The sequence below is a fragment of the Sceloporus occidentalis genome, unplaced genomic scaffold, assembly GCF_023333645.1.
Source record: "Sceloporus occidentalis isolate IW3139 unplaced genomic scaffold, rSceOcc1.0.p SCAF_19, whole genome shotgun sequence".
In the NCBI taxonomy this organism is placed as follows: domain Eukaryota; kingdom Metazoa; phylum Chordata; class Lepidosauria; order Squamata; family Phrynosomatidae; genus Sceloporus; species Sceloporus occidentalis.
Genome location: NW_028316999.1, coordinates 3,354,527 through 3,380,272, shown reverse-complemented (window position 1 = coordinate 3,380,272; position 25,746 = coordinate 3,354,527). Strand labels below are relative to the sequence as shown.

At 42.2% G+C, this 25,746-nt stretch overlaps 1 protein-coding gene across 1 annotated transcript in view; it reads right to left on the bottom strand.

Annotated features, from left to right (window-relative positions):
• The window catches only part of LOC149302318 (disks large-associated protein 2-like), a 137,810-nt gene that overhangs the window by 45,341 nt on the left and 66,723 nt on the right, over positions 1-25,746 (bottom strand). The window contains exon 4 of the mRNA XM_089482462.1: positions 927-1,074. Coding sequence (XP_089338588.1) covers positions 927-1,074 — 148 coding nt within the window. The remainder of the gene's footprint in view (positions 1-926; positions 1,075-25,746) is intronic.

Sequence of the window (25,746 nt, the reverse complement as noted above, 5' to 3'; positions counted from 1 at the left end):
ATGTCTTGTAAATACATATCCTATGTAATTATAATATAGTATGTATAATGATGAGAGAGAATAACAGCTGTAGAAGTCAGCAAAAATAATTAATATTGGAAAATCACAGATATTCCACTATATTGGCAGTTAAATTACTCATGGTGTTTTTATATGGAATTGTTAATAAAAATGAAAAATAAAGAAACATATTATGGGGTATTTTTTACAGTGCCACAAATTTGCAGAAGTTTATAATTCTCCGATGTATGTGTGTATATATATCAAATGCATTGATTAATTTTTTTTGTTTGTTTCATATCAAACATGGTGTATGCATTATGCAATTAAAAGGGTATCTTAACTTAACAAAAGCAGGATATCAGTCTGTGGATTTTTTTTGGAGCTTTATATCAAAACATATAGTACTGTACAGATGATACACATACATAGATGTAATTAATGAAATGTCTTCTAAAAATGTTTTGGTACGGATTTATTTATCCCAAATAAATAAAAAAATGTTTAGTAAGAGTCCCTTTAAACGTTAAGTCTTAGCTTTCATTGGCTTTGCTGTATAATCACCACACACTATAAAAAAGCAGAGTGAGTAGTTTCTGTATTGGTTTCTATAGATATAAAGTTGTTTGTAATACCCTTTAGTGCACCATCGTCCATAGAGTATGATGCCTAATTTATAATCTGTGCATAATTATATAAACTTTCAAGACCACAGAGGTCATATCTCCTACATCTTATTCTATTAATATTAGTCCAGTAACAGGTATCACAATCTATTTTTTTGTAGTACACCAATATCCATTTTGGTATTATGGCATGAAGTTTCCCCCAAAAAGGCCTGAAGACTTTCAGAACTGTTCTAGAACGTGGGAAGTGTTTTGGTTCTATTTCATTGTGCTCATTCATCAAGTGTTCTTTGTTCTAACCTGACTGACGCAGCTGGCTTGGCTCAATGTGCTGACTGCTCTCATGTAGCTCTGATTACGAGAGCGGAACTTTGGAGAATTGTATTTCCCTGATGGGTCCAAGATGTGTCCAGCAGCCATTTCACTAGCAGCTTGTAGGTAGCTCTGGCTACAAAAAAGGAGAGAAGACAAATTCTACTTGAGATTTTTAGTAGTGTTTCTGGGATTTTTTGCCATTAATTGTTAATAAGAATGAAAATTCCATGTGTGTACTAAGTTCTCATAATAGTTACATGAGCAGTTTTCTGTTTAAGAAAGCAAACAATGGGAATACAAATTTTTAAACCATATATACAGTATTTTACAAAGCTATTGTGATTACAGAGGTACATGAGTTGTAGGTACTTAATAATACTGTCAATAGACAACATCTATATTTCAAAGGCAAATATTTAATTTCAGTAGAAATAAATTATATTTTAATGTGGATCATTGTCATTCATGTCCCATGACAAAAAACATGGCCAAATAACAGCATTCAGAGATCTTCTTTTTTGCATTTAATAGTAACATATACAGTAGTATACATAACATTCCACTTAGAACCACAGACCAAATGTTTATAATATCAAATACATAAAGAGAAAGTGTTGCCTAAACTATATTTGTAACTGGTACAAAAAAATATTCACACAGTTAAATGATGAATAGAAAAGAGTTGAAAACAATAGTTATAAAGAAATGTTTTCATTTATTTTATTCAAAAGAAAACACACTAATCTTATTAATTTATAGTAAATAGGTGTGTACAAGACAATTTGCTTTTACACTGTATTGCATACTGCTCTGGCACTTGAGCTACATTTTCAATATTGGTACTCAGTCTTACCTTGATGCTTTATGCATAAAAAAACACTATTCACTTTGGCATAAAACTAATGTGTTAGTTTATGAAATATATATATATATATATATATATATATATATATATATATATATATATATATATATATATATATGTGTGTGTGTGTGTGTGTTTGTGTTTTTATACTTTTTGTCCAACGGTAAAATGTCCCATGCTCATAACCATTTTAAATGAAAATATGGATATGCAAACCAAAATAATGTTCATTTCTATCCAATGCTTCCTGGAAAGTACATTTACCCTCAGTTCACACATAAGAGTTGGATGAGACAGCTTTGATGTACTGACTCCAAATGATGGAATGATACATGTCAATGCAAATGAGCATGCAGAGTAATGACACATGATTTGTAATTTTAGCAGATCTAGGCATTGACACCAAACAGCTTGGTAACCAAATTGTTTTGGCATTGAAAAAAGTAAAATAAGGCCATAGTGGTTTGGAAGGTTATTAGCTTTCAGAAACTTAACTGCGATGGAATACGAAAGGCATGGGTTTAATTTGATGCTTGTGTTATTATGTAAGAAACGCAGAATTCACGGAAAGGTTTAGACTAATCATTAGACTTGGGCACCAGGGGGCTCTTCGTGTTCGTCTTCGTGCTCGTCTTCGGGGAAAAAAAAATCTTCGTATTCCGCGAATATTCGCCCGTTCCTGTCTTCTCTTCGGGCGAATATTCGCGGACATTCTTCGTGCTCGTTTAATCTTCGTTTTCCTCCTGGTTGCCTAGCAGGGGTTAATACGGGGTTAATAACACATCACAGCAGCAGCAGCTGCCGTGAAGGTACGTGTGTGCAGCTCTATTGGTCGTTTCGGCAGGGGGCTGGTCTGGCATCAACGAGTGAATTGCAGAACTGCAGAATGCACTTCATTCGTTGATGGCAGGCGAGCCCCCTGCCGAAACGACCAATAGAGTTGCACACACATACCGAGGTGTACTGTCCATAGATGTTTAATAAAAGAATAGGGAATATTTTACATTTTTAAATTGATTTTGGACCACTTTACATGCCTAACATTTGCTACCTATTTACAATGGCATACTTTGCAACAACCCAACTTACTTATTGGACAGGACTGGAAAATAGCAGGACTGTCCACCAAAATCTTGGGTGTGTTGGCAGGTATGCTGATGGAAAAATGTTGGACAAGAACTAAAAAATAGCTTAGGGTTAATGTACGGTTATGTTTAAGATTAGTAGCAGTGCACTGGTTTGGTTAAAGATGGATTATGTCTAAATAATAATAATTTAATTTTAATGTTTTTAAAAAAAAAAAAAATAGGGGTTTATTTAAATGTATTTTAAAGTTAGATTTATTATTTAGTACTTGATTATATTTATTAAATGTTTATAGTAGCGTTACCTACCGAGCTATAACTACCTATGTGTATTTGCATTTTGCATACCTAGTTTAGCTAAATTAGATGGGACAGGACTGGAAAAAAGCAGGACTGTCCCTGAAAAAGTTGGGTCTGTTGGCAGGTATGTGGATGGAAAAATGTTATAGGGTGAAGTGTGAGTTATAGTGTTAATGTAATGCTATTAGTGAGTGAAGGCCAGGGCAAATAACAAGGAAAAGGTCCTTGTGTTTTGTGCATTGTAAGTGTGTGTGTATGTGTGTTATGTGTGATGTCACTGTGTGTTATATGTGTTATATGTGTTATTGTGTGTGTTATGTTTGGTTGGTTGTGTATCAGAAGGAAAATAATGAAATGGAAAAGGAAATGGGAAAGGCAAATGAGTGGGCAATTGGCGACCCACTCACCTGTTTCACCCCAGGGCAAAGCACCCAAACACTGTCAGTCTTAGACGTTTGGCAGCAGACTTCCAGAGCTCAGACACAAGGCCCTAGCGTAAGCTGGCCACTCCGGCGGAGGTAGCAGGCGTTGCCACACCGCAAACAGAGGCAGCCAGGGGGGAGAAACTGCCCTTACCATTAGGGACATTTTGGGCATGACTCTAGCCAGGAAGCGAACTGGCAGAGAAGAGATGCTGGCACCACCACCAGCAGCAGCATTGAAAAGGCGAATGAGTGGGCAATTGGCGACCCACTCGCCTGTTTCACCCCAGGGCAAAGCACCCAAACACTGTCAGTCTTAGACGTTTGGCAGCAGACTTCCAGAGCTCAGACACAAGGCCCTAGCGTAAGCTGGCCACTCCGGCGGAGGTAGCAGGCGTTGCCACACCGCAGACAGAGGCAGCCAGGGGGGAGAAACTGCCCTTACAATTAGGGACATTTTGGGCATGACTCTAGCCAGGAAGCGAACTGGCAGAGAAGAGATGCTGGCACCACCACCACCACCACCACCAGCAGCATTGAAAAATTGGAAAGGCGAATGAGAGGGCAATTGGCGACCCGCTCACCTGTTTCACCCCAGTGCAAAGCACCCAAACACTGTCAGTCTTAGACGTTTGGCAGCAGACTTCCAGAGCTCAGACACAAGGCCCTAGCGTAAGCTGGCCACTCCGGCGGAGGTAGCAGGCGTTGCCACACCGCAGACAGAGGCAGCCAGGGGGGAGAAACTGCCCTTACAATTAGGGACATTTGAGGCATGACACTAGCCAGGAAGCGAACTGGCAGAGAAGAGATGCTGGCACCACCACCAGCAGCAGCATTGAAAAGGCGAATGAGTGGGCAATTGGCGACCCACTCACCTGTTTCACCCCAGGGCAAAGCACCCAAACACTGTCAGTCTTAGACGTTTGGCAGCAGACTTCCAGAGCTCAGACACAAGGCCCTAGCGTAAGCTGGCCACTCCGGCGGAGGTAGCAGGCGTTGCCACACCGCAAACAGAGGCAGCCAGGGGGGAGAAACTGCCCTTACCATTAGGGACATTTTGGGCATGACTCTAGCCAGGAAGCGAACTGGCAGAGAAGAGATGCTGGCACCACCACCAGCAGCAGCATTGAAAAGGCGAATGAGTGGGCAATTGGCGACCCACTCACCTGTTTCACCCCAGGGCAAAGCACCCAAACACTGTCAGTCTTAGACGTTTGGCAGCAGACTTCCAGAGCTCAGACACAAGGCCCTAGCGTAAGCTGGCCACTCCGGCGGAGGTAGCAGGCGTTGCCACACCGCAAACAGACGCAGCCAGAGGGGAGAAACTGCCCTTACCACTAGGGACATTTTGGGCATGACTCTAGCCAGGAAGCGAACTGGCAGAGAAGAGATGCTGGCACCACCACCACCACCAGCAGCAGCATTGAAAAATGGGAAAGGCGAATGAGTGGGCAATTGGCGACCCACTCACCTGTTTCACCCCAGGGCAAAGCACCCAAACACTGTCAGTCTTAAACGTTTGGCAGCAGACTTCCAGAGCTCAGACACAAGGCCCTAGCGTAAGCTGGCCACTCCGGCGGAGGTAGCAGGCGTTGCCACACCGCAGACAGAGGCAGCCAGGGGGGAGAAACTGCCCTTACCATTAGGGACATTTGATTCATGACACTAGCCAGGAAGCGAACTGGCATCGAAGAGACACTGGCACCACCACCAGCAGCAGCAGCAGCAGAATTGGGAAAGGCGAATGAGTGGGCAATTGGCGACCCACTCACCTGTTTCACCCCAGAGCAAAGCATCCAAACACTGTCAGTCCTTGGCGTTTGGGAGCGGACTTCCAGAGCTCAGACACAAGGCCCTAGCGTAAGCTGGTTACATTGGCGGAGGTAGCAGGCGTTGCCACACTGCAGCAAGTGCAACCAGGGGGGAGAAACTGCCCTTACCATAAGGGACATTTGAGGCATGACACTAGCCAGGAAGCGAACTGGCAGAGAAGAGACACTGGCACCACCACCAGCAGCAGCAGCAGCAGCATTGGAAAAGGCGAATGAGTGGGCAATTGACGACCCGCTCACCTGTTTCACCCCAGGGCAAAGCATCCAAAAACTGTCAGTCCTTGGCGTTTGGGAGCGGACTTCCAGAACTCAGACACAAGGCCCTAGCGTAAGCTGGCTACACCGGCGGAGGTAGCAGGCGTTGCCACACCGCAACAAGTGCAACCAGGGGGGAGAAACTACCCTTACCATCAGGGACATTCGAGGCATGACACTAGCCAGGAAGCGAACTGGCATTGAAGAGAGACACTGGCACCACCACCAGCAGCAGCAGAATTGGGAAAGGCGAATGAGTGGGCAATTGACGACCCGCTCACCTGTTTCACCCCAGGGCAAAGCATCCAAGCACTGTCAGTCCTTGGCGTTTGGGAGCAGACCTACAGAACTCAGACACAAGGCCCTAGCATAAGCTAGCTACACCGGCGGAGGTAGCAGGCGTTGCCACACCGCAGCAAGTGCAACCAGGGGGGAGAAACTACCCTTTCCATTAGGGACATCTGAGGCATGATTTCAGCCAGGAAGCGAACTGGCAAAAGATACTGGCACCACCACCAGCAGCAGCGTTGGAAACGGAAAAAGGTGAATGAGTGGGCAATTGACGACCCACTCACCTGTTTCACCCCAGGGCAAAGCATCCAAAGACTGTCAGTCCTAGGCGTTTGGGAGCGGACTTACAGAGCTCAGACACTAGGCCCTAGCGTAAATTGGCTACACCAGCGGAGGTAGCAGGCATTGCCACACCGCAGCAAGTGCAACCAGGGGGAGAAACTACCTTAAACATTAGAGAGAAAAAATTTAACTTTCCAAGCTAAGAGCTGGGTAACCCAATTTGGGCAGATTGAATTTAAGAAAGGCAATCTGCTCCATCAGATGAGGTGCCATGCGTGAGCGCTGTGGACTCAGTATGTTTCCAGTCATAGAAAACACGCGCTCACTTTGAACAGTGGTTGGCGGACATGATAGAAGCTGCTGCGCAACCCATGAGAGTGCAGGCCACACACTCTTCTTTTCATCCCAGTAGCTAAGAGGATCAACATTAGGAGCAGAAGGAACTTCACAGAGGTAAAGTTTGACCATTTCAGCAGCACTACTCTCCTTTCTGCTGCTAGCTCTGTCAGATGGTCCAACTATACTGCCAAGTGCCTCTTCCCAAAACGCAGCTGCTCCACTCAGCTGTGTTGTGCTGCTTGTGGCACTGCTGCTGATGCTGCTGCTAGGGGTAGCAGACCACATCATCTCTTCCTCCTCCTGCACCTCACCCTCCTCGGACAGCATTCCCATTTTACGCTGCCAGTCACGCACCTTGTTGACCAATTGCTCCCGGTAGCTACTGAGAACATTGAATTTCAAAGCTAGCTTTCCCTTAATTCTTGGATCACAAAGGCACGCTAGCATCATTTCGGGACTCTCTTCCATTCGCTTGCGAAGGTGTACTTTTAGCAGATCCTTCAGCTTCCTGACTATGGCTGCTACGTCAGGATGTAGAGTGCCACCTTGAACAGCCTCACGGTTTCCAAGGAACACATCCATCTTGCTGCCTAGATGGGAGAACACTGGGATTACCTGGGCCAGACTGGCAGTGTTTGAGCTTAAATTTTCTGTGGCATCCCTGAATGGTTTAAGGACTGCCACTAGCTGGGCGATCACTGTCCAATCCTCCCTATTCAATGGAGAGGTAATCCCAATATTGTGCTCTGAGGCAAGATTATGGATTGCCCTCTGCTGCTCCAAAATCCTCTCTAGCATGTCTAACGTGGAGTTCCACCGTGTACTGACATCCTGACGTAGGCAGTGTACGGGAAGACCTGACCTCTCTTGCTCTTCCCTCAAAAGTTGGCTAGCCTTAACACTATGGTGAAAGTGCCCAGCGATCTTTCTGCAGCGGGACAGAACTACTGCTGCCACATTAGTTCCTTCTGACATTGCTGCCTTCACTACAAGATGGATGATGTGGGCTGCACAGCGCACACCAACAATATGACCATCTCGCAGCGCTTTCACCATATTGGCACCTCCGTCAGTTACCACAAAACCAACTTCAACATTGGTGCCCGCCTCTGCTCCCACCCAAAGGCTAAACATTTTCCTAATCGCATGCAGAATATTTTGGGAAGTGTGCTTTTCATCCATCACTTCTGCATGGAGAAGGAATGATCGGTAGCCTGCTGCAGCAACTTCCTTAGACACACCGGGCTGCCACCAGTGTGCTGTCAAAGAAAGAAAGGCATGCTGGGCGCTAGGTGCACTCCACAAATCTGTAGTGAAATGAACACACTGACCAGCAGCCTTGGAAAGCTCCTCTTTCACTGCTGCAACACAGGACCGATACAGCGAGGGGACAATGTTCCTGCTGAAAGTGGAACGTGACGGAACTGTGTATTGTGGAGCCACAGCCGCCATCAATTGTTTGAAAGGCTCCCCTTCAATCATGGAGAAGGATGCCCCTCCAACAGCAATGAACTGACCAATAAGTCGCGTTACTTTATTGGCCTGCTGTTTGGGCATCGTTCTCTTGGAGTGGAATGCCCCAAATTCTTCCAGGGTGGGCTGGGCATGCAGTGCTCCAACCTGCCTTGGTCTCTGGCTGCCAGCACTAGTTGCTGCTGCTGCTGCTGCTATTGGCTCAGAAGAAGAAGCTGTTGGGGTTTTTCCACGGCCACCAGCTATGCTGCCTGCACTAAGTTTTACCTCTGCATCTTTCCCCAATAGCACAGCGTTGTGTTGAGTGCTGAGGTGATGCTTCATGCTAGCACTGGTAAAATGGCCAGACACTTTCCCTCTGCTTATTAGCTTCCCACAATGTTTGCACTTTCCATAGCGCCCTTCTTCAACATTTTCAAAGTGCTCCCAAATTGGGGCGCGCATAGCCTTGGAGTGTGCCTTGGGTGCTGCTCTTACTGCTCGGGGTGGATGAACAGAGGCAGAACTAGTGGTGGTGGGACTGGTGGTAACAGTACTGGCCATAGTGGGACTGCTAATTGCTTTAGATTTGCTAGGTTTTGCTGCTGCTGCTGGTGGTGGTGATGGTGATGATCGTAGCGGAGAAGGTGGAGGCTCAGGGGAAAATTGTGCACTAGTCATTTGGACACTGCTCCCTGAGGAATCTGATTCCTGACCACTCATCTCCTCTACTTCCTCTGGCTCATAGTCTAGCTCTTCATTAGCCAGATCGAATGGAATTCCTGCTAGGCTGGAGCTAAGACTGATATCGTCGTGAGACTCGTGACTAGTAGTAGTGCGAGCAGGAAGAATAGACTCTGCACTTGGCCTCTCAGTCTCAGGCTCCTCTGCTACCTCGCTAGGTGGAGTTCCACTATGTGTAGCCCTCTCTCTAACTGTCTTTACAAAAATTTTGTAAGGACTTGGTGGCTTGCTAGAGGTACTAGGAGGACATGGCGTGGCGGTACCAGTGGGAACAGTAGGCGCAGCACTAGTGGTGGTAGAGGCGGGGGTGGTGGTGGTGGTGGTTTTCCCTACAAAGGAATGAGATCGCTTTGGTTTGGGACCCCTCTGAGTCTTGCTGCTAATTTGGCTCTGCTTGGTACCTTGCATGCTGCTGGTGGATGGGGAAGATGCTGCTTGGGGCAAAAGGCACTTCTTTTTAGTCACTGGGCTGGTACTACTTGTGCTACCCTTTAACTTTGAACGTGCTTATGGTGCTTTAGGCTTTCCGTAAAAAACCATAGAGCTTGTGGGCCTAGCCGCACTACTACTGCCTGCTTTTGGTGCCTTTCCTTTACTTGATGATCCTTCAAGCAATGCTTCCCCAAATGATAAGCGAGAGCTTGGCCTACTTGGCCGACTAGACTGACGCAAAGGCTGCATCTTAGAGCTGGTGGTGGTGCTGGTGGTGGTGCTGGTGGTGGTGGTGGTGGTGGTAGATGGAGCTTGTCCCTCCTTAGTCCCAAAAGGAGGATCCATTTCAAATTTTGTGTTGTGTGTGTAGTGTAGTGTAGTGTAGTGTAGTGTAGTGTTTAAAAAACTATAAAAAAAAAAATAAAAAAATAAAAATAAAAAAAAGGAAAAACGAATTAAAGACAAAAAAATTAGAGGAAGTTCTCTTCAGTGCTACTGCTTAAAAAGTAAAACTATGCACTACTGCACTGTGCTGTGTGCAATCTGCCAAAATCCTAAAGTTATTGAAATTATTAACTCAAGATTAACTATTTAATAACTAGCAGTATTTTATTTTTAATTTGAATTTACACGGGCCTAAGAGCTTAGCCTACCACTATGCTAGCCTAAAGCTATATTTCCTTACTATAAGTCTACCTCTAGGCAGACGCTCTCAAACCCACTAAGCTAAAGTGAGGTTAAATCAGATTCAGTATATGATTTATTAATTAATATTAAGTTATATAATATTAATAGATTAGAACTAATTTACTTATATATTATGTATTATAGATAGAAGAATATAGATTATGAATTAGAATTTAGAATTAGAATTACTTATATTATAGATTATGAATTAGAATATTATTATTTATAATATATTATAGATTAAGATTAAAGAAGATTAGAATTATTTTAGTACTACAGCTAGTAGCTTGAAGCTTTGCTTAGTACAGCTCGTCACAGTCAATTTTTCTTGAAAAGAATTAGAAATAAAATAAAATGTCACAGCAAAACAGTTATCTTCACTGCTTGCTGCACTCACTAGCCCAACAAGTTCACTTCACTGATGGACTGAGGTGAGCAAAACACTAAGGGTACTTTTAATAAAATTGAAATAAAATGTAAAATAAATGAGAAAATCTTTGCAAAACAGTTAACGTCACTGCTTGCTGATCAAAAAAAAACACAGCACTTATGCGGCTGCACTCACTAGCCCAACAAGTTCACTTCACTGATGGACTGAGGTGAGCAAAACAAATGAAATAAAATGAAAGATTAATTAAGAAAAATTGACTTGGTCTCTTACTGTTGCTAAAACAAAGCACAAACTATAGAGCTGCAGCACCAGTACTAATAAGATTAGCTGAACTATACGCTAGTAGTAATTAATTAATATTATTACTTTTATTTATAGCTAATTTAATTAACTATTAAGATAAGAAAGAATTAGAGAATTATTGATATTACTGATTTTAGATTAGACACTAGTAGATGTTCTGAATGTCTACAGTACACTCTACACTAGTATACTATTACTAACTATAACTGACAAATATATATATAATTTTATAATGAATTCAATTATTAATTATATTAATTAATATTACTGATTTTAAATTAGACACTAGTAGATGAATGTCTACAGTACACTCTACACTAGTATACTATAGTATATATATATATATATGACTGACAAATATATATATATATATATAATATTATAATGAACTATTAAATTATAGATTCTATTAAATTGTAATTTATAAATTCTATTTAATTTATTTAAGCAGGACAGGCAATAGGCACTAGTGCCAGCCCAGGGCAAGGGCACCCCAGTGCCACTGAGGCACTGGGTGCACTGTCAACTCAACAGCACTTACACTAAAGTTGATGACAAATTAATTTTAAAAAAATTAAATTAATCAAATTATTATTATTAAATATATTAATTAAGTAGCACTGAAGTGAGGATGAAGTACACAGTGAGAAATGGCAGGCTAAGGCTTACCAGTCTCACACAGAACAGAACAATCTCTCTCTGTAACGCTCGGATGCAGCACAGCAGTGTTGCCAAAGCAGTCACAGCGAAAAATGAATGGATCTCTCAGGCAAGCTCTGGTCTTATAAAGGCGCCTTCAGAATTAAAAAAACAGCAGCACAGGCATTGGACGAGACCCTTAGCGTTACGTCACAAGAGTGAGCTGATTGGACAGACGAGGATCAGCTCACTCCTGTTTGAAATTTTGGCGGTTGCGCGGCAAAAACGAAGACGATCACGAAGAATCTTCGAATCTTCGTGATTGTGAGTCTTCGTCTTCGCCTACGGTTTGCCGGCACTGTATTCTGTTCTACGTTCCTTCGGAACGAACAAAAAAACGGCCTCTTCGTGCTCGTTTTCATGTTCGCCCGAAGACGAATGCACAAGTCTACTAATCATGCAAATATATAAAACTAAATGAAACACTCACAACACAATATATGTGTGTTGTAATATTTAAAAAAGAACAATTTTGTAGCACAAAAAAAACCGGAAAAGAATCCATAGCTATAGACATTAAAGGGGTTCATAATACCCCAAGGTTGTTTTTCCCCAGACAATGTAAGATCACCAAAGGTTACATTTGACATATGTTTTCATCAATAGTAGAAGTTATGAGAGGCAAAGTCAGAAGGTATAGGGAAAAGGAGGATGGGGCTTGCCTGCAGCATAATAGAAAATCCATCAGCTGTGTTTCCAAATTAAATTTATATATTTTAATCACAATTTCATAGCTGCAGGCCTAAATATATTGTAGTTTTGTATTTGGATGTATGACATGTTATACAATAGTTAAAAACTCAGCATTCTATTCATGGGTAATATTTACTCAAGAAAAGACAATGTTTTTTCTTTGTACGAGTCCATATGGTTTATGCAGGCTATGAAGAGAACCATCCATAAAGATGCATGTTAATATAGATACCCTACCATATGACTTGACCACTTGACTCCTGGGCTTTGTTGTCCACTTTGACAATCTATTTACACCTAGTCCAGTACAAATAAACACTTTGTGTAATCAGTGCTACACAATCAGCCACAAGCTATCCATCGGTCTGGCAGCACTTGAGTTAACAGAAGTCTTGCAGTTGACAGATTGTTGAGTTGATCAATGCAGTTGTAAATCGTTAAACTACTTGTCATTGATACTAAATATAAATAAGCAAGGAACTAATAGGGAAGTCTTAGACAAAGTAATTATTTATATAAATGCATGCTTTACCCATGACTACACTGATAATGAATCATAATCAGATCCTTATTCAGTAATAATTGATTGAGGAAGAGGAAATGGGAGAGCCAGGCAGCTGCAAGATAAAGGATGAGAAATTGGTCTCTTCATAGTAGTTAAAAAACAAATTTTCATCAAATTCTAGAGTACAACAGAGGGCCTGTCAGAAGTGCAAATGCAGAAGTACTATTAACGTCATTCCACAGGCCTTTAACAACGCACATTTTAACATTTGTATTTAAGCTAGATTCAATAGTACATTTTAGGTAATGAACATGTTTTCCTAGCCAGGTTACCAAAACCCTTGTTAAGATGGCAGAGACTTACTTCTAAAAGAAAAATGTCAAGGTAAATATGAAAAAATTGATGAAAATTGTATCATTTTCATCTCATGACAATGTGTGAAATTGGTGCTGCAAGTTGGAGTACGAAGTCAGATCCATATATTTTAATAAAATGGATTATATACAGTGTGCCACTGTCATTTTTTATTGCCCGCTTGTGTCAAAAAAAAGGAGATTAATCTTTCAGGTTGTCATTAAAAGGTGTCGGAGTATGTAGTCTAATCTAGTGGACTGCTGGTATTACTTGTACTACATAAACGGAAGAAATTAAGATTATCAGATTCATTTTACTACTTGTTTATATTAACAATCGATAGTTAAAACAAAGTGAATATTAATTGGAGTACATAACGCTGTGCCTTGGAAAATAGTGACTGGACTTTTGACCCTGATGTAAACTCAGCTCTGCAGGGACGTAAGTGGTGGATCATACCACATTGAACCACAACAATGTAACTCATCCTTCTGGAATTCAATCAGTTAAGTCACAAAGTAGTCAATATACAGGGAGTAGATATGAGTGAAAGGAAGTGGAAAGCCTATGATTGCAATGCTGTCATTAACCAAAAAAGCCTATTAGTTAAACACCTGCATTTATTACTGTTAGATGCTCCAATCTTTGGGTAGCTCAGTCACATCTGGGTGCAACGCAGTGGCGTAACTACAGGGGCCCTGTGAGCATGGATGTCTGTGTAAGTGTGTGAGCGTGGATGTGTAAATGTGTGTTTGTGTGTGTGTAAGCATGGATGTGTAATTGTGTTGAGTATGAGTGTGTCTTATTTGTGTAAGTGTGTTTATACTGTATGAGTCTATATTGGAAGAGGGGTTCAAAGAAGTCACATACAAGTTGCGTGGGGCAATTATGGTACATACAAGCTGTTTGGAGGTAATAATGACAAATAACAGCTGTTTGAGGCAAAGATGGCTCTGATAAGCTGCTTGGGGGCAAAAGCACTCCAGCTGTTTGGGGGCAAGGTTGGCGGTCATAAGCTGTTTGGGGCAAAGGTGGCACATGTTGCTTGGTGAAGTAGGGGGGCCCCTGGTGCAGCGTGCCTGTGTAAATTCATTAAGTGGCACTATGACCTCTCCCAACATGTATGGAGTTTTTAAGAGTTAGTGAGAAGTTTCTGTCAACTCCATAGAAGATTTAAATGAAAAACAAGTAGCCTTAATATATAGAATGTCAATGTTAGACTAGAGAGAACAACCATGTTCCAGCAAGCTGCCCCAGGGTGATAAAACAAGTAAAATAGTTTGCAGAGACATCCCCATCATAGTGATATTTTAATAGTTTTACTTGTCGCTCTAGCATTCATTAAATCACAAAGTAGTTAATGTACAAAAGTGAAAGTGGAAAGCCTATGCTTGCGCTGCTGTTATTAACCAAATAAGAATAGGTTAAACACTGGTTAATTGTTTGTTAGTAGGAAATTGCTGCCAAATCGGTAGAAGACTTAGATGGAAACCAAGTAGCCTTTATATATACCGTGTCAATGTTAGACCAGAGGGATTACATGGAGCGTGCCAAAATTGGGGTACTTTGACGTAATGACAGGCTATGCAGTATATGACCATATAGTATGATATAATCACCAATAAGTATGTCTCAGATAAGTGCTTTTATATATAGTATTTAGTGGGTGTGCGTTTATTCATTGTTTTGTTTAGCAGCACCTCAAAATCTGAATGTATATGCATTTCAGAGTATGCTTCCCTTATTAATTTTTTTGTGAATATTCCGATCTGATGTTGTCATTAGTGGTGTTAAGAAAGGGCTTTAATTGGAAGGAGAGTCTCAATTGGTTAAAAAACAGTGCAGTCCCACAGATTCAGCTCAGATAAGATTCAGATGAAATAGGTAAAAAGGCTTGCAGAGACACCCCCATCATCGTGATATGTGAGGGGTTAAATATAAATAGTGATTCTGGCACAAAGTTTAAAACATGGTCTCATACCATAGCAACCCATTGAATCACCATGAGAACTATTCCATTGTTTGCTATAGTGGTAAGACCACTTATAAAACTCTAAATAAGTTGTAAACTACAATTTTTTCACAACATACAATAACTTAGTTTTCGACTATAAGCCTTGAAGAAGTTTAAATACTTGAATGATATTTGGTTGTATTGCACATAAAACTCACACCACAGCCCCCAAACACCTCATATTTCAAAAGTACAGCAATAGCTGACAGTAGACAAAGGTTATTTCAAGGACTATACAGTCAGAATGGAATTCCTCAGATATAACTTATTTAAAATTGAATTGAATTGTACTAAAATGGGATGTACCCTAGATATTTAAGGTATGTAGAAGGCCACAAGCGTGTTTCTTTTTCATGAATTGTTATCTCATTAAAGGATAGTTAGAAGACAACTTTTGCAATGCAATAACTATTTAACTACCGTACTTTAAAGCAGCCCAGTCTCTCTATAATCAAGGTTTAATCCACATGGAGTTTTTTCAAGATGCTAAAAAGTCACTAATTGTAGAATTTAGAGGACTTACATAGAGTAATACAGTATATTAGAGCACTAGTGTCCATCTTTCCAGTATATTTTGTTCATATCCACCAATTGTGGAAAAATGTCTGACATCCACTAAAAGGTTATGGCATATTCATGGTGATAATTAAAATGACATTTTTCACTAATCAGACATATTCCTCATTGTCTCATAGTTTTTTTATATACCAACATACCATAACAGGAAAGTAAGCAGACACCGGATGACTACAAAACCAGACTTCTAGGTTTAATAGGGTACAGAAAGCATAAAACTGTAGTACCGTTTTTTTTTAGAGGCTGAAGTGTTTAAAATAACTAATAAATCAGAGATAGGTTCCTTCTTTCATATAAAACTGTACTGCTTGTTAAATTCCTAAGTAGCATAAGCACAGTTTAACCTCTAACAATAAAATAGGAACACAAATACTAAAATAATGGCCTTCTCTTGAGCATGTTGTGAGTTGCAGGTGAGAGCATGCCTGTTAAATAACAATATGCATGGCTGTGCACAATTTAATCTTAAATGAGTAGGATAAAAACTGGACCCCCCTAACCCCATGCCAAGAAGGAAGATTGTTATTCCTTTACTAAATCTAAGTGACCCCAAACTTTTGAATAGTGTGTATATATATATACCGTTTTGGCCCGAATATAGGCCACACTTTTTCCCCTCACTTTAGGTCTTTAAAGTGGAGGTGCGGCCTATATTCGGGGTTAAGCACAGGGATGCGCAGTTCGTGTCCCCGACGCCCGGGCCATGTAGTTCCGGGCGGGTGTTTTTTTTCTGGAGGGGGAGTGGCACTTCTAGGAAGCAGAGTGGCATATCAGGGGGGGGCAGAGTGGCACTTCTAGGGGGCATAAAGCATATCTGGGGGGCAGGTGGGCATTTCTAGGGGGCATATCTGGGGGGGTCAGAGTGGCATATCTGGGAGGCATAAAGCATATCAGGGGTTATAGAGCATATTAGGGGCAGAGTGGCATATCTGGGGACAGAGTGGCATATCAGGGGTTATACATCATATCTGGGACACAAATTGGCATATCAGGGGTTATAAATCATATCAGGGGAGCGGAGTGGCATATCAGGGGGCAGAGTGGCATACCTATAAGTAAAGTGCATTATGAATTAAGAGGGGGACTTTAAAATTGCTATTGGTTTTCTATTTGTATATAACATATGCTGACAAACTGTATAATAGATACCAAAAATGTTAAAATGTATGCTTGTTCATTAGATAAAATACTGTTTTACCATTCCACTTGTGTATATTTTTCTTTAAAAATACTTTTTTCTTTAAAATAGCACCAAACTTTAATGGTGCGGCCTGTATTCGGGTACGGCCTATATTCGAGCCAATACGGTATAGATATATATATACATATATATATATATATATATATATCTATACCGTATTGGCTCGAATATAGGCCGCACTTTTTCCCCACACTTTAAGTCTTTAAACTGGGGGTGCGGCCTATATTCGGGGTCTAGCGCCCGACGCCCGGGACATGCAGCAGGGTTAGGATACAGATCCCCCGCAGCGGTGCAGGGTACCCGTATCCTACTCTCTGATACGCTCAGACAGCCTCCCCTGCCAGCACTTCCCACGGGGGGAGTGCTGGCACAGGAGATTGTCTAAGCGCATCGTGCAGACGTTCACCGACAGCGGTGAACGTCCGCACGATGCGTTTTACCTCTGCCCCCAAGACTTACCAGAGCAGACTCCCGGGTGTCTTGAGGGGCCGGCGGGGGACACCTACGCAATACACGTATACACCTTCCGGTGCCGGCACATACGCTGAGTATGCTCTGGTAAGTCGGGGGGGGGGGCAGAGTGGCAGCATATCTCGGGGGGGAGGAGGAGGAGGATAGTGGCAGCATATCTCGGGGGGAGGAGGAGGAGGACAGTGGCAGAATATCTCGGGGGAGGAGGACAGTGGCAGCATATCTCGGGGGGAGGAGGACAGTGGCAGCATATCTCGGGGGCAGGAGGACAGTGGCAGCATATCTCGGGGGGGAGGACAGTGGCAGCATATCTCGGGGGGGGACAGTGGCAGCATATCTTGGGTGGGGGAGAGTGGCAGCATGTCTATTAAAAAAAAATTTTCTTTAAAAAAGCACCAAACTTTTAGGGTGCGGCCTATACACGGGGGCGGCCTATATCCGAGCCAATACGGTATATTGTGACAGGGTGAAAGATGGCTTCTATGTAAGCAGGAGATTGGAAAGAGCAGTTTATCCCAGTGACTAATGGGTTAACTGCTGGTCCTATTAACACAGGTGCCCCAGGTTTAACTCTGCACTGTGAGATAAATGCAGGGTAGAGGAAACAGTTCCTCTCTCTGACTGAGAACAGCCCACTGAAATTTGTCTACATCTTGGAAGGAACAGGAGGTGTACCTGAGTTCCAGTATGCTACAAGTTGGGCTGGTAGCAGAGACAACTTTTGGGAATCCGTTAGAAGTATATTCTGTTTTATTTTATACTGGAAACCAGCTTAGCTGGCCAGTTCTTTGTTAGTCAGGGAAGACTGATTGATTTGGTGCAATAAAAGCCTGGAAACATATTGGGTCTCCTACTGTCCCCGCTGCTTTAGAAGTGTCCTAAGAGGTACCTTACTACAATATATACACACACACATATTTATATATATATATATATATACAGTAACATAACATACACCCTAACAATCACATACACATTCGCAAATATATACTCGTGCTAACACGCACATACACACTCACACTAACATACACTCTAACACAGACATACACACTTGCACATACATACTCGTGTTGACACACACATAGACACTCACTCTAACTCAGATATATACAAACATACTCCTTCACTGACCCCCTGTCAGGGTCTATGTACCCCCACGCAGCGAATCACCTGAATATCCGCTTGCGGGTACCAGGTCCAGCATCGCGTCTCCAGCCTTCTCCCCCTCGGCATCCCATGTGGCTGCTTCTGGGGGGGCGCACCCTCACACAACTGTGAGCGGCGAGTTTAAAACCGAGCACTGAGCCTTTGCTTATGACCTGACTTCGCCTTTGGATTATCGTTTTTGTACTTCACACAGTTTTCTGTGTGTGTTTGTCTCCTGCAAATAGGAACCAACCGGCTCAATGCCAGCCATGACACTCAGTGCTCAGTTATTGTGCCTCCCTACTGTTCCTATCGTGAAGTTGCTACCTTTATATCTTGATTCCTGTGTACCGAACCTGGCTATTCCTTGGACCTTGCTGACCTCCTGTGCCCCTGACCTTGGAGACTAAACGGCTCTCTTGATTCCTGTGTACCGACCCCGGCTATTGTCTCTGGACTCTGCTACCTCCTTGAACCTGAGCCCGGCTGCCAAGCAGCTCCTTCTCTCTACCTATCGTGTACCGACTTTACCTAGTGACCCGACTCTGCTTCTGGACCTTGCCCTCTAAGTGCCTTGTGCTGGTTCCTGTGTCCTGCATTCTGGACTCCGCTATACCTCTCCACCTGCACCTGACACTCCCTTACCTTGTTCAGAGCCTTTTTTAATAGCTGCTTGCACACTGTGCCATGCTTTGTTTGAAGAATGTTGGTCTGGCCTGGTATGCAACTGCCCCATAACACAGAACTGGTTGAACCAAAACAGGTAAATCCATTTAAATCACAAATAACTCAAAATTAGTTTCATTAAAAAAAATCAATGATTATCTGTAACACCAAAAATGTTATTTACATATTAAGTTGCAGTATGTTGGTCAAACAAAACTACGGAGTCCCAAAGGTCAATCCAATGTTTGTAAGCATTTTAATAGTGTTCACATTGGACAAACCCACACAAAAAAAAAAAACACAGCTTGACCCATTTCACACTTACTTTTATGTAAATAAAACTTGTTATATGTTAATGGTTTCTTCGGTCAGATTCTAATCATGAACCATAGAATTGTTTGAGATTCTGGCCCCTTGTGGGGTCTCTCCATGCCTGGGATGGTGAGCAGCTAGTCAGCTCCCCTACAGGTGAGTGCTATACTAGCAGGACCGACCCAAGGCATAATGCCGCCTGGGGCGAAGTTTAAAATGCCGCCCCCCCTGCCGACGCCAGGGGTCATTATCTACCCTTCCTCATTCTCCCTCCCTCCTTCCCTCCCTGCCTATTATCTACCCTTCCTCTCCCCCTCCCTATTATCTACCCTATCCCCCCCTCCCTATTATCTACCCTATCCCCCCCTCCCTATTATCTACCCTATCCCCCCCTTTGCACTTACCTTTTAGCAGTCCTGCGTCGAGTCTCCCTGCTCTGCTTATTAAAAAATAAAATAAAAAATAATAATAAAAAAAGGCGCTTGGGGCGGCAAAGTGCTGCCTCTTCAAAAGTGCCGCCTGGGGCAATTGCCCCACTCTGCTCCATGGTAGGGCTGTCCCTGTATACCAGGGAGTGGGCACTTTTACCTCATTATTAAACAGTGTTACACCATATGTATTTTTACATCATCATGTACCACCAGATACAAGTGTAGGTATTTGTATGTTTGTAAGCTGGTGTGTGTATATGTGTGTGGAAAGGTAGGGTTGTGTAAGGGCAGTGTATGTGTATATGCATGTTAATGGGGATGTGTGTGTAAGGGCAGTTGTGTGTAAGGGCAGTGTATGCGTATATGCGTGTTAATGGGCAGGTGTGTGTAAAGGCAGTGTAAATAAAATAACCAATGTAAAAAAAAAAGGCTGGGGGGCACTATTTTCCCTTCTTTCCTCGGGCGCAAAAGGAACTAGCAATGGCTCTACAAGGCACACTTACATAAATGACTGTTCTGTGTAATAAGGGACATCTCTACATTACAATCAAAAGGATCAGTGCTATGAGATGTATTTCTAGCCACATAAAGCCCATTTGAATCCAGACAGCAGCTGCCAGCTGGACCTATTAATTCCTTCTGTCACTTGGGTAGCACTTGTACAAAGCTGATTTTTGTATTTCCTACTTTTATTTCGTGTGTGATGAGAAACATTATTCTTAGATTTTGATATTGCCTCTCTTGAGGCATGCTGCAGAGGCAGCCTGTGGCAAAGAGCACCCCCCATGTTTTATATTGCTACTTCTGGTTTGCTAAGTTACCTATGAAAAATGCAGGAAAAATTGGCAAGTGTAAGCATCTGAGACACTTTGACAAGGGCCAAAGTGTGCATACAGGGTGCCCATGCTGACCCTTATCCACTGCCGAAAGTGCCTACAATGGGCACATAAGCATAACTGGACCACAAAGCAAAGGAAGAAGGTGGCCTGATCTGATAATTCGCATTTTGCCGGCAAAAGGGGGAACTAAACAATATTAGGCAAGTGGTCATAATGTTATGTATACTTCAAATATTAGACTTTTACTGGCTTCAAAAAGAAAAAAGCTCAGCCACTTCATGGTATGAATCACCTGTTTCAACACAAATATATAATCGAAGGCCTAGGCTGGTAATGTCACACCAAATAACTGTTAAAGGTTGATGTGCGTTCAGTTCTGAGCCGCTGGCACAGCAGGTCAAAACTTGCACTTAACAAAAATGGCACTATTCAAAACAAATTCATTTGCATCGGCCGAAGTGTGAAGTATATACTTTATATTCACTTGAATACATTTTTGTAGTGAATATTGATGAGCTGCTCAGAGATTACCTCAGGCTGATTTACTAGAGTTTTCTGAATTAGTAATCAAACTTTGTGTTTTCCACTGTCTGTGTCTCACACAAATAAAAATATGAACATACTACAAAAACAAAACTACTGAAAACCATATAACTATTACTGCTAGTTTGCTAATTAATTTAACTTAAAATTTCACAATGATCAGTTTTAATTAGAAAATAAAACTAATAACATTGCATTAAACGTCTAAGGAGGCAACATTCATTATTATTAACATCATAAAACAATTTTCAACCTGGGCTTTTTTGACATTTTCTGTGGTGTTTGTGTTTAGCTATAATTGTCTTCTTTCTCATTCAGTGTTACCCACACAAATTATATATTCTTTTTTCAGGACAAGAATGGGTTTTCTTTAGATATTATTATTATTATTATTATTATTATTATTTAGCATTAAAAATTATGATGAAAAAAAAGAAAAAACATGCAAGTAGCCATAAATACAATTAGCATATTACAATTTCAAAATAGAATTCTTTCTTTTTCCCTGAAATTAGAAATTGTGTGTTAAAGGGTGAAATGGGCTTCTACCATCTCCAAGATTTAGCCAAGGGGTGTCAAGCTTTAAGCCTGGGGGGACAGAACATTTTGGATGTTTCAGGTATATCTTGATTTTCCCAAAGCATTTGATACGGTGCCACATAAAAGGCTGGTACATAAAATGAGAATGCTTGGGCTGGGGGAGAATGTGTGTATGTGGGTAAGTAACTGGCTCAGTGATAGGAAACAGAGGGTGGTTATTAATGGTACATACTCTGAGTGGGTGACTGTTGCTAGTGGGGTACCACATGGGTCAGTTTTGGGTCCTATTCTTTTTAATATATTTATTAATGACCTTGTAGAGGGATTGTATAGTAAAGTATCAATCTTTGCAGACGATACTAAGCTCTGTAACGTGGTTAACACAATAGAGGACAGTGCACGATTACAAATGGATCTGCATAGGTTGGAGGCTTGGGCTGGGATGTGGCAGATGAGGTTCATTACAGATAAATGTAAGGTTATGCACATGGGGAAGAAAAATCCAGGCTGGGAATATGTATTAAATGGGAAAACACTGGGGACGACTGATATGGAAAAGGATTTAGGAGTTTTAGAATTAGGGTTATTTAGTTTGGAAAAAAGACGGCTTAGGGGGGACTTAATAACTATGTATAAATATATAAGGGGGCAGTACAGAGATCACTCCTGGAGGAAAGAAGGTTTCTACACCAGCACAGACGGGGGTTCTTTACAGTAAGAGCGGTGAGATTATGGAACTCTCTGCCAGAGGAAGTGGTAATGGTAAACTCAATAAAGAGTTCAAAAGGAGCCTGGACGTGTTTCTTGAAAGCAATAATATTACAAGTTATGGATATTAGATTAATAGGGACAGAACGTTGATCCAGGGATTTATTCTGATTGCCATATTTGGAGTCGGGAAGGAATTTTCCCCCTGGTATGGGGCAATTGGCATCTGCTTCATAAGGGTTTTTGGCCTTCCTCTGGATCAACACAGTAGGGACACAATATGTATGTAGGTTGAACTTGATGGACTTTGGTCTTTTTTCAACCTTATGAACTATGTTACTATGTTACAGGTGAAGCACATGGAGCCAGGGCCGGCCCGACAATGGAGCCGAGTGGGGCAACCGCTCCAGGCGGCACTTTGCCGCCCCAAGCCCTTTTTTTTTTTTTTTTTTTTTTTTTTTTTTTTTTTTAAAGCCGAGAAGAGAGAGAGAGTGGTTTTATCTTAACAAGTTGTTGGTACCCACTCGGCGCCCCTCACTCTCTCCTCTGCGAGCCCTCTAGCTCGGTCTCGCTGCCGGCTTGTAATGTTGAGCGCCGGAAAATGACGTCATTTCCGGCGCTCAGTATTACAAGCCGGCAGGGAGACTCACCGCAGGACAGCTGAAAGGTAAGTACGGGGGGGGAGGAAGGGTAGATAATGGGGGGGCGGCAGGGAGAGAAAGGGTAGATAATGGGGGGGCAGCAGGGAGAGGAAGGGTAGATAATGGGGGGGCGGCACTTTAAACTTCGCTCCAGGCGGCATTTTGTCTTGGGCCGGCCCTGCATGTAGCTTAATGACCATATGTGAAATTGCTTACATCACTTAAGCTTAATCAAGAATATACAGAATTCCTTCAACTCAGCAATTTAGAGTATTGGAGATTTCCCACTCTGAAAAATCAGAATCGCTTCATTCTCCATCTGATAAGCACACTCTCTACACATGACTATGTGAAGCTGATTTCACACTCCATATCCACAGGCACACAGTGGCCAGATTCAGAAATTAGATCAGCATGGGGGTGCAATGCAAGAATATATGAACCTCATAGGCATTTCAAAATGTTCCCAATTCACTCTTTCTGTGTTTCAAATGTATTCTAGTCCAATCCTATATGCTATCATATATATTCTTCTATTATTATTGTGACAGAATGACCTGTCATACAAGGCCCCAAGGTAGTCAGAGATGGCTCCAGCCTGGCTGCCAAACAGGCAGGAACTCCATTGTGTAAACTAATCCCATTAACAGGATGGCTGCCAGGGGGATATTCAGTAGCTAAAGGGGATTAAAGGTTGTGGATTTATGTTAATGAAGTTCTGTGGCTATATGAGTCTATGTTTTACAACAATAAACTGTTCATTCCTGCTGTACTCAGTTCAAGGTAGTTGTGTCTACTTATTGGGTACACATAGCAGGGTTCCAAGGTGTGCATGCTGGCTGGTGCTGGAAGTGATTCCAGGGACAACAGGAGGATACATGTGGGTGATCTCTGGGAGTTACTACAGTTCTCTTGGTGAACCCGTTACAATTATTATCTTTCATTTATATAGTGCCAACAATTCACACATTACTGATTATAACATGCCCCCCAACTGTCCCGATTTAGATGGGACAGTCCCGATTTTGGGTCTCTGTCCCGCCGTCCCGTCTATCTCTTCCTCTGTCCCGCTTTGCCCACTGGGATTCCTGGAAGTTTCCCGGTGGGCCGGCCGGTCCAACATTCAGCTGCTTGTCCCACCCCTTTTAAGAAGTGGGACGAAGTGCTGAGGCACGGCCATTGGGCGGCGCGGTGCGTGCACGGCAGCCACTTTAATTTCATGAACGCCGGCTTCCACCCGCTGCCCCCACCAGACACCAGGGAGTCAAAAGCAGTGGTAAGTCCAGGGGGGAGTGTGATATGGGGGGCATAAGGCTTTTCTGGAGGCAGAGTGCCCCATGATATGCCTTTCAACCCCCTATATGCCACTCTGCCTCTAAAAATGCCTCTTAACCCCCTATATGCCACTCTGCCTCCAGAAATGTCTTACACCCCTATACGCCACTCCGTCCCATGATATGGCATTTCTGGAGGCAGAGTGGCATATAGGGGGGGGCCGGTTGGCAAATAAAAGGAAATAAAAACAAAAAACAAACATTTCTCAATCATAGCTTTTATTAAATATGAAAAAATAGTTTACATGAATTAATAAAGAAATAAAAGTTCCTTACAAGAATATCGTGAAGAATAATGTGATCACTGTTTTGTTCCACTGAATAAAATGGAACACAGGGCAGTGTACATGTATATGTGTGTGTGGAAGGGCAGTGTACGTGTATATGTGTGTGTAAGGACAGTGTACATATATATGTGTGTGTGTAAGGGCAGTGTATGTGTATATGTGTGTGTGTAAGGGCAGTGTACGTGCATATGTGTGCGTGTAAGGGCAGTGTACGTGTATATGTGTGTGTGTAAGGGCAGTGTACGTGTATGTGGGCAGGTGTGTGTGTAAGGGCAGTATATGTGTATATGTGTGTTTATGGGCAGGTGTGTGTGTAAAGGCAGTGTGTAGGCATCCTAGGAGGGAGCCTTTTTTAATTAAAAAAGCAATCTCTGCTGCTGTGGACTACCCTTCCAATGATGCTCAGCCAGCATTATAGTGGACACCTGGCTGGCTGAGAATCATAGGAATTTTAGTTCACAGCTAGCATTTGCAGCTTTACTGTTGCTGCACTTCCCAGCCAGCATCATGGAAGTAGTATGTCTGGCTGAGCCTTATGGGAAATTAATTTAATATGTTGGTTATTTTTAATATGCATGACTGTGCTGACCCAAACGAAGCATTTTTTAAGTGGTGATGCAAGTGCGACATTTTAAAGTGCAATCCTTGTATTGGTGAGTTCCTCTTTCAGATTTTGAAATGTTGGGAGGTATGTTATAATACATATATTCAAGGGGTACGACAAAACTCAAAAATGATAGACTAAGAAAAAGAGATACATTAGTTAAGAGGGCACTGCTCGTGCACTTACAATCTAGGTTGGCTAAGTGTTATCACACCCATGAAAGTGAATTTAACATAACACACACACAGGGCTGCAATTCACAGCAACATCATTTTTTCTATCAGTTTTGTAAAACCTTCAGAGAAATAGTTTTTTCTTCCTCCAAAACAGATACTAGCAGCCTGCACATCGCCATTAGATATGCAATTAAATTACATGTATTTCTGGCCTTGTGCATCAACCTGAATTCGGTTACCAAGTTAATTAATTTAATGCATTGTAAGTTGATGTACTTACTGATGATAAACAGCATTTGGATCCACTTAGGTTCCAGTCACATGCCCTTTAAAGCTTTTCATTCTCTTTTCCAATTTAATAAAAAGCTATTTTGTACACATTAAC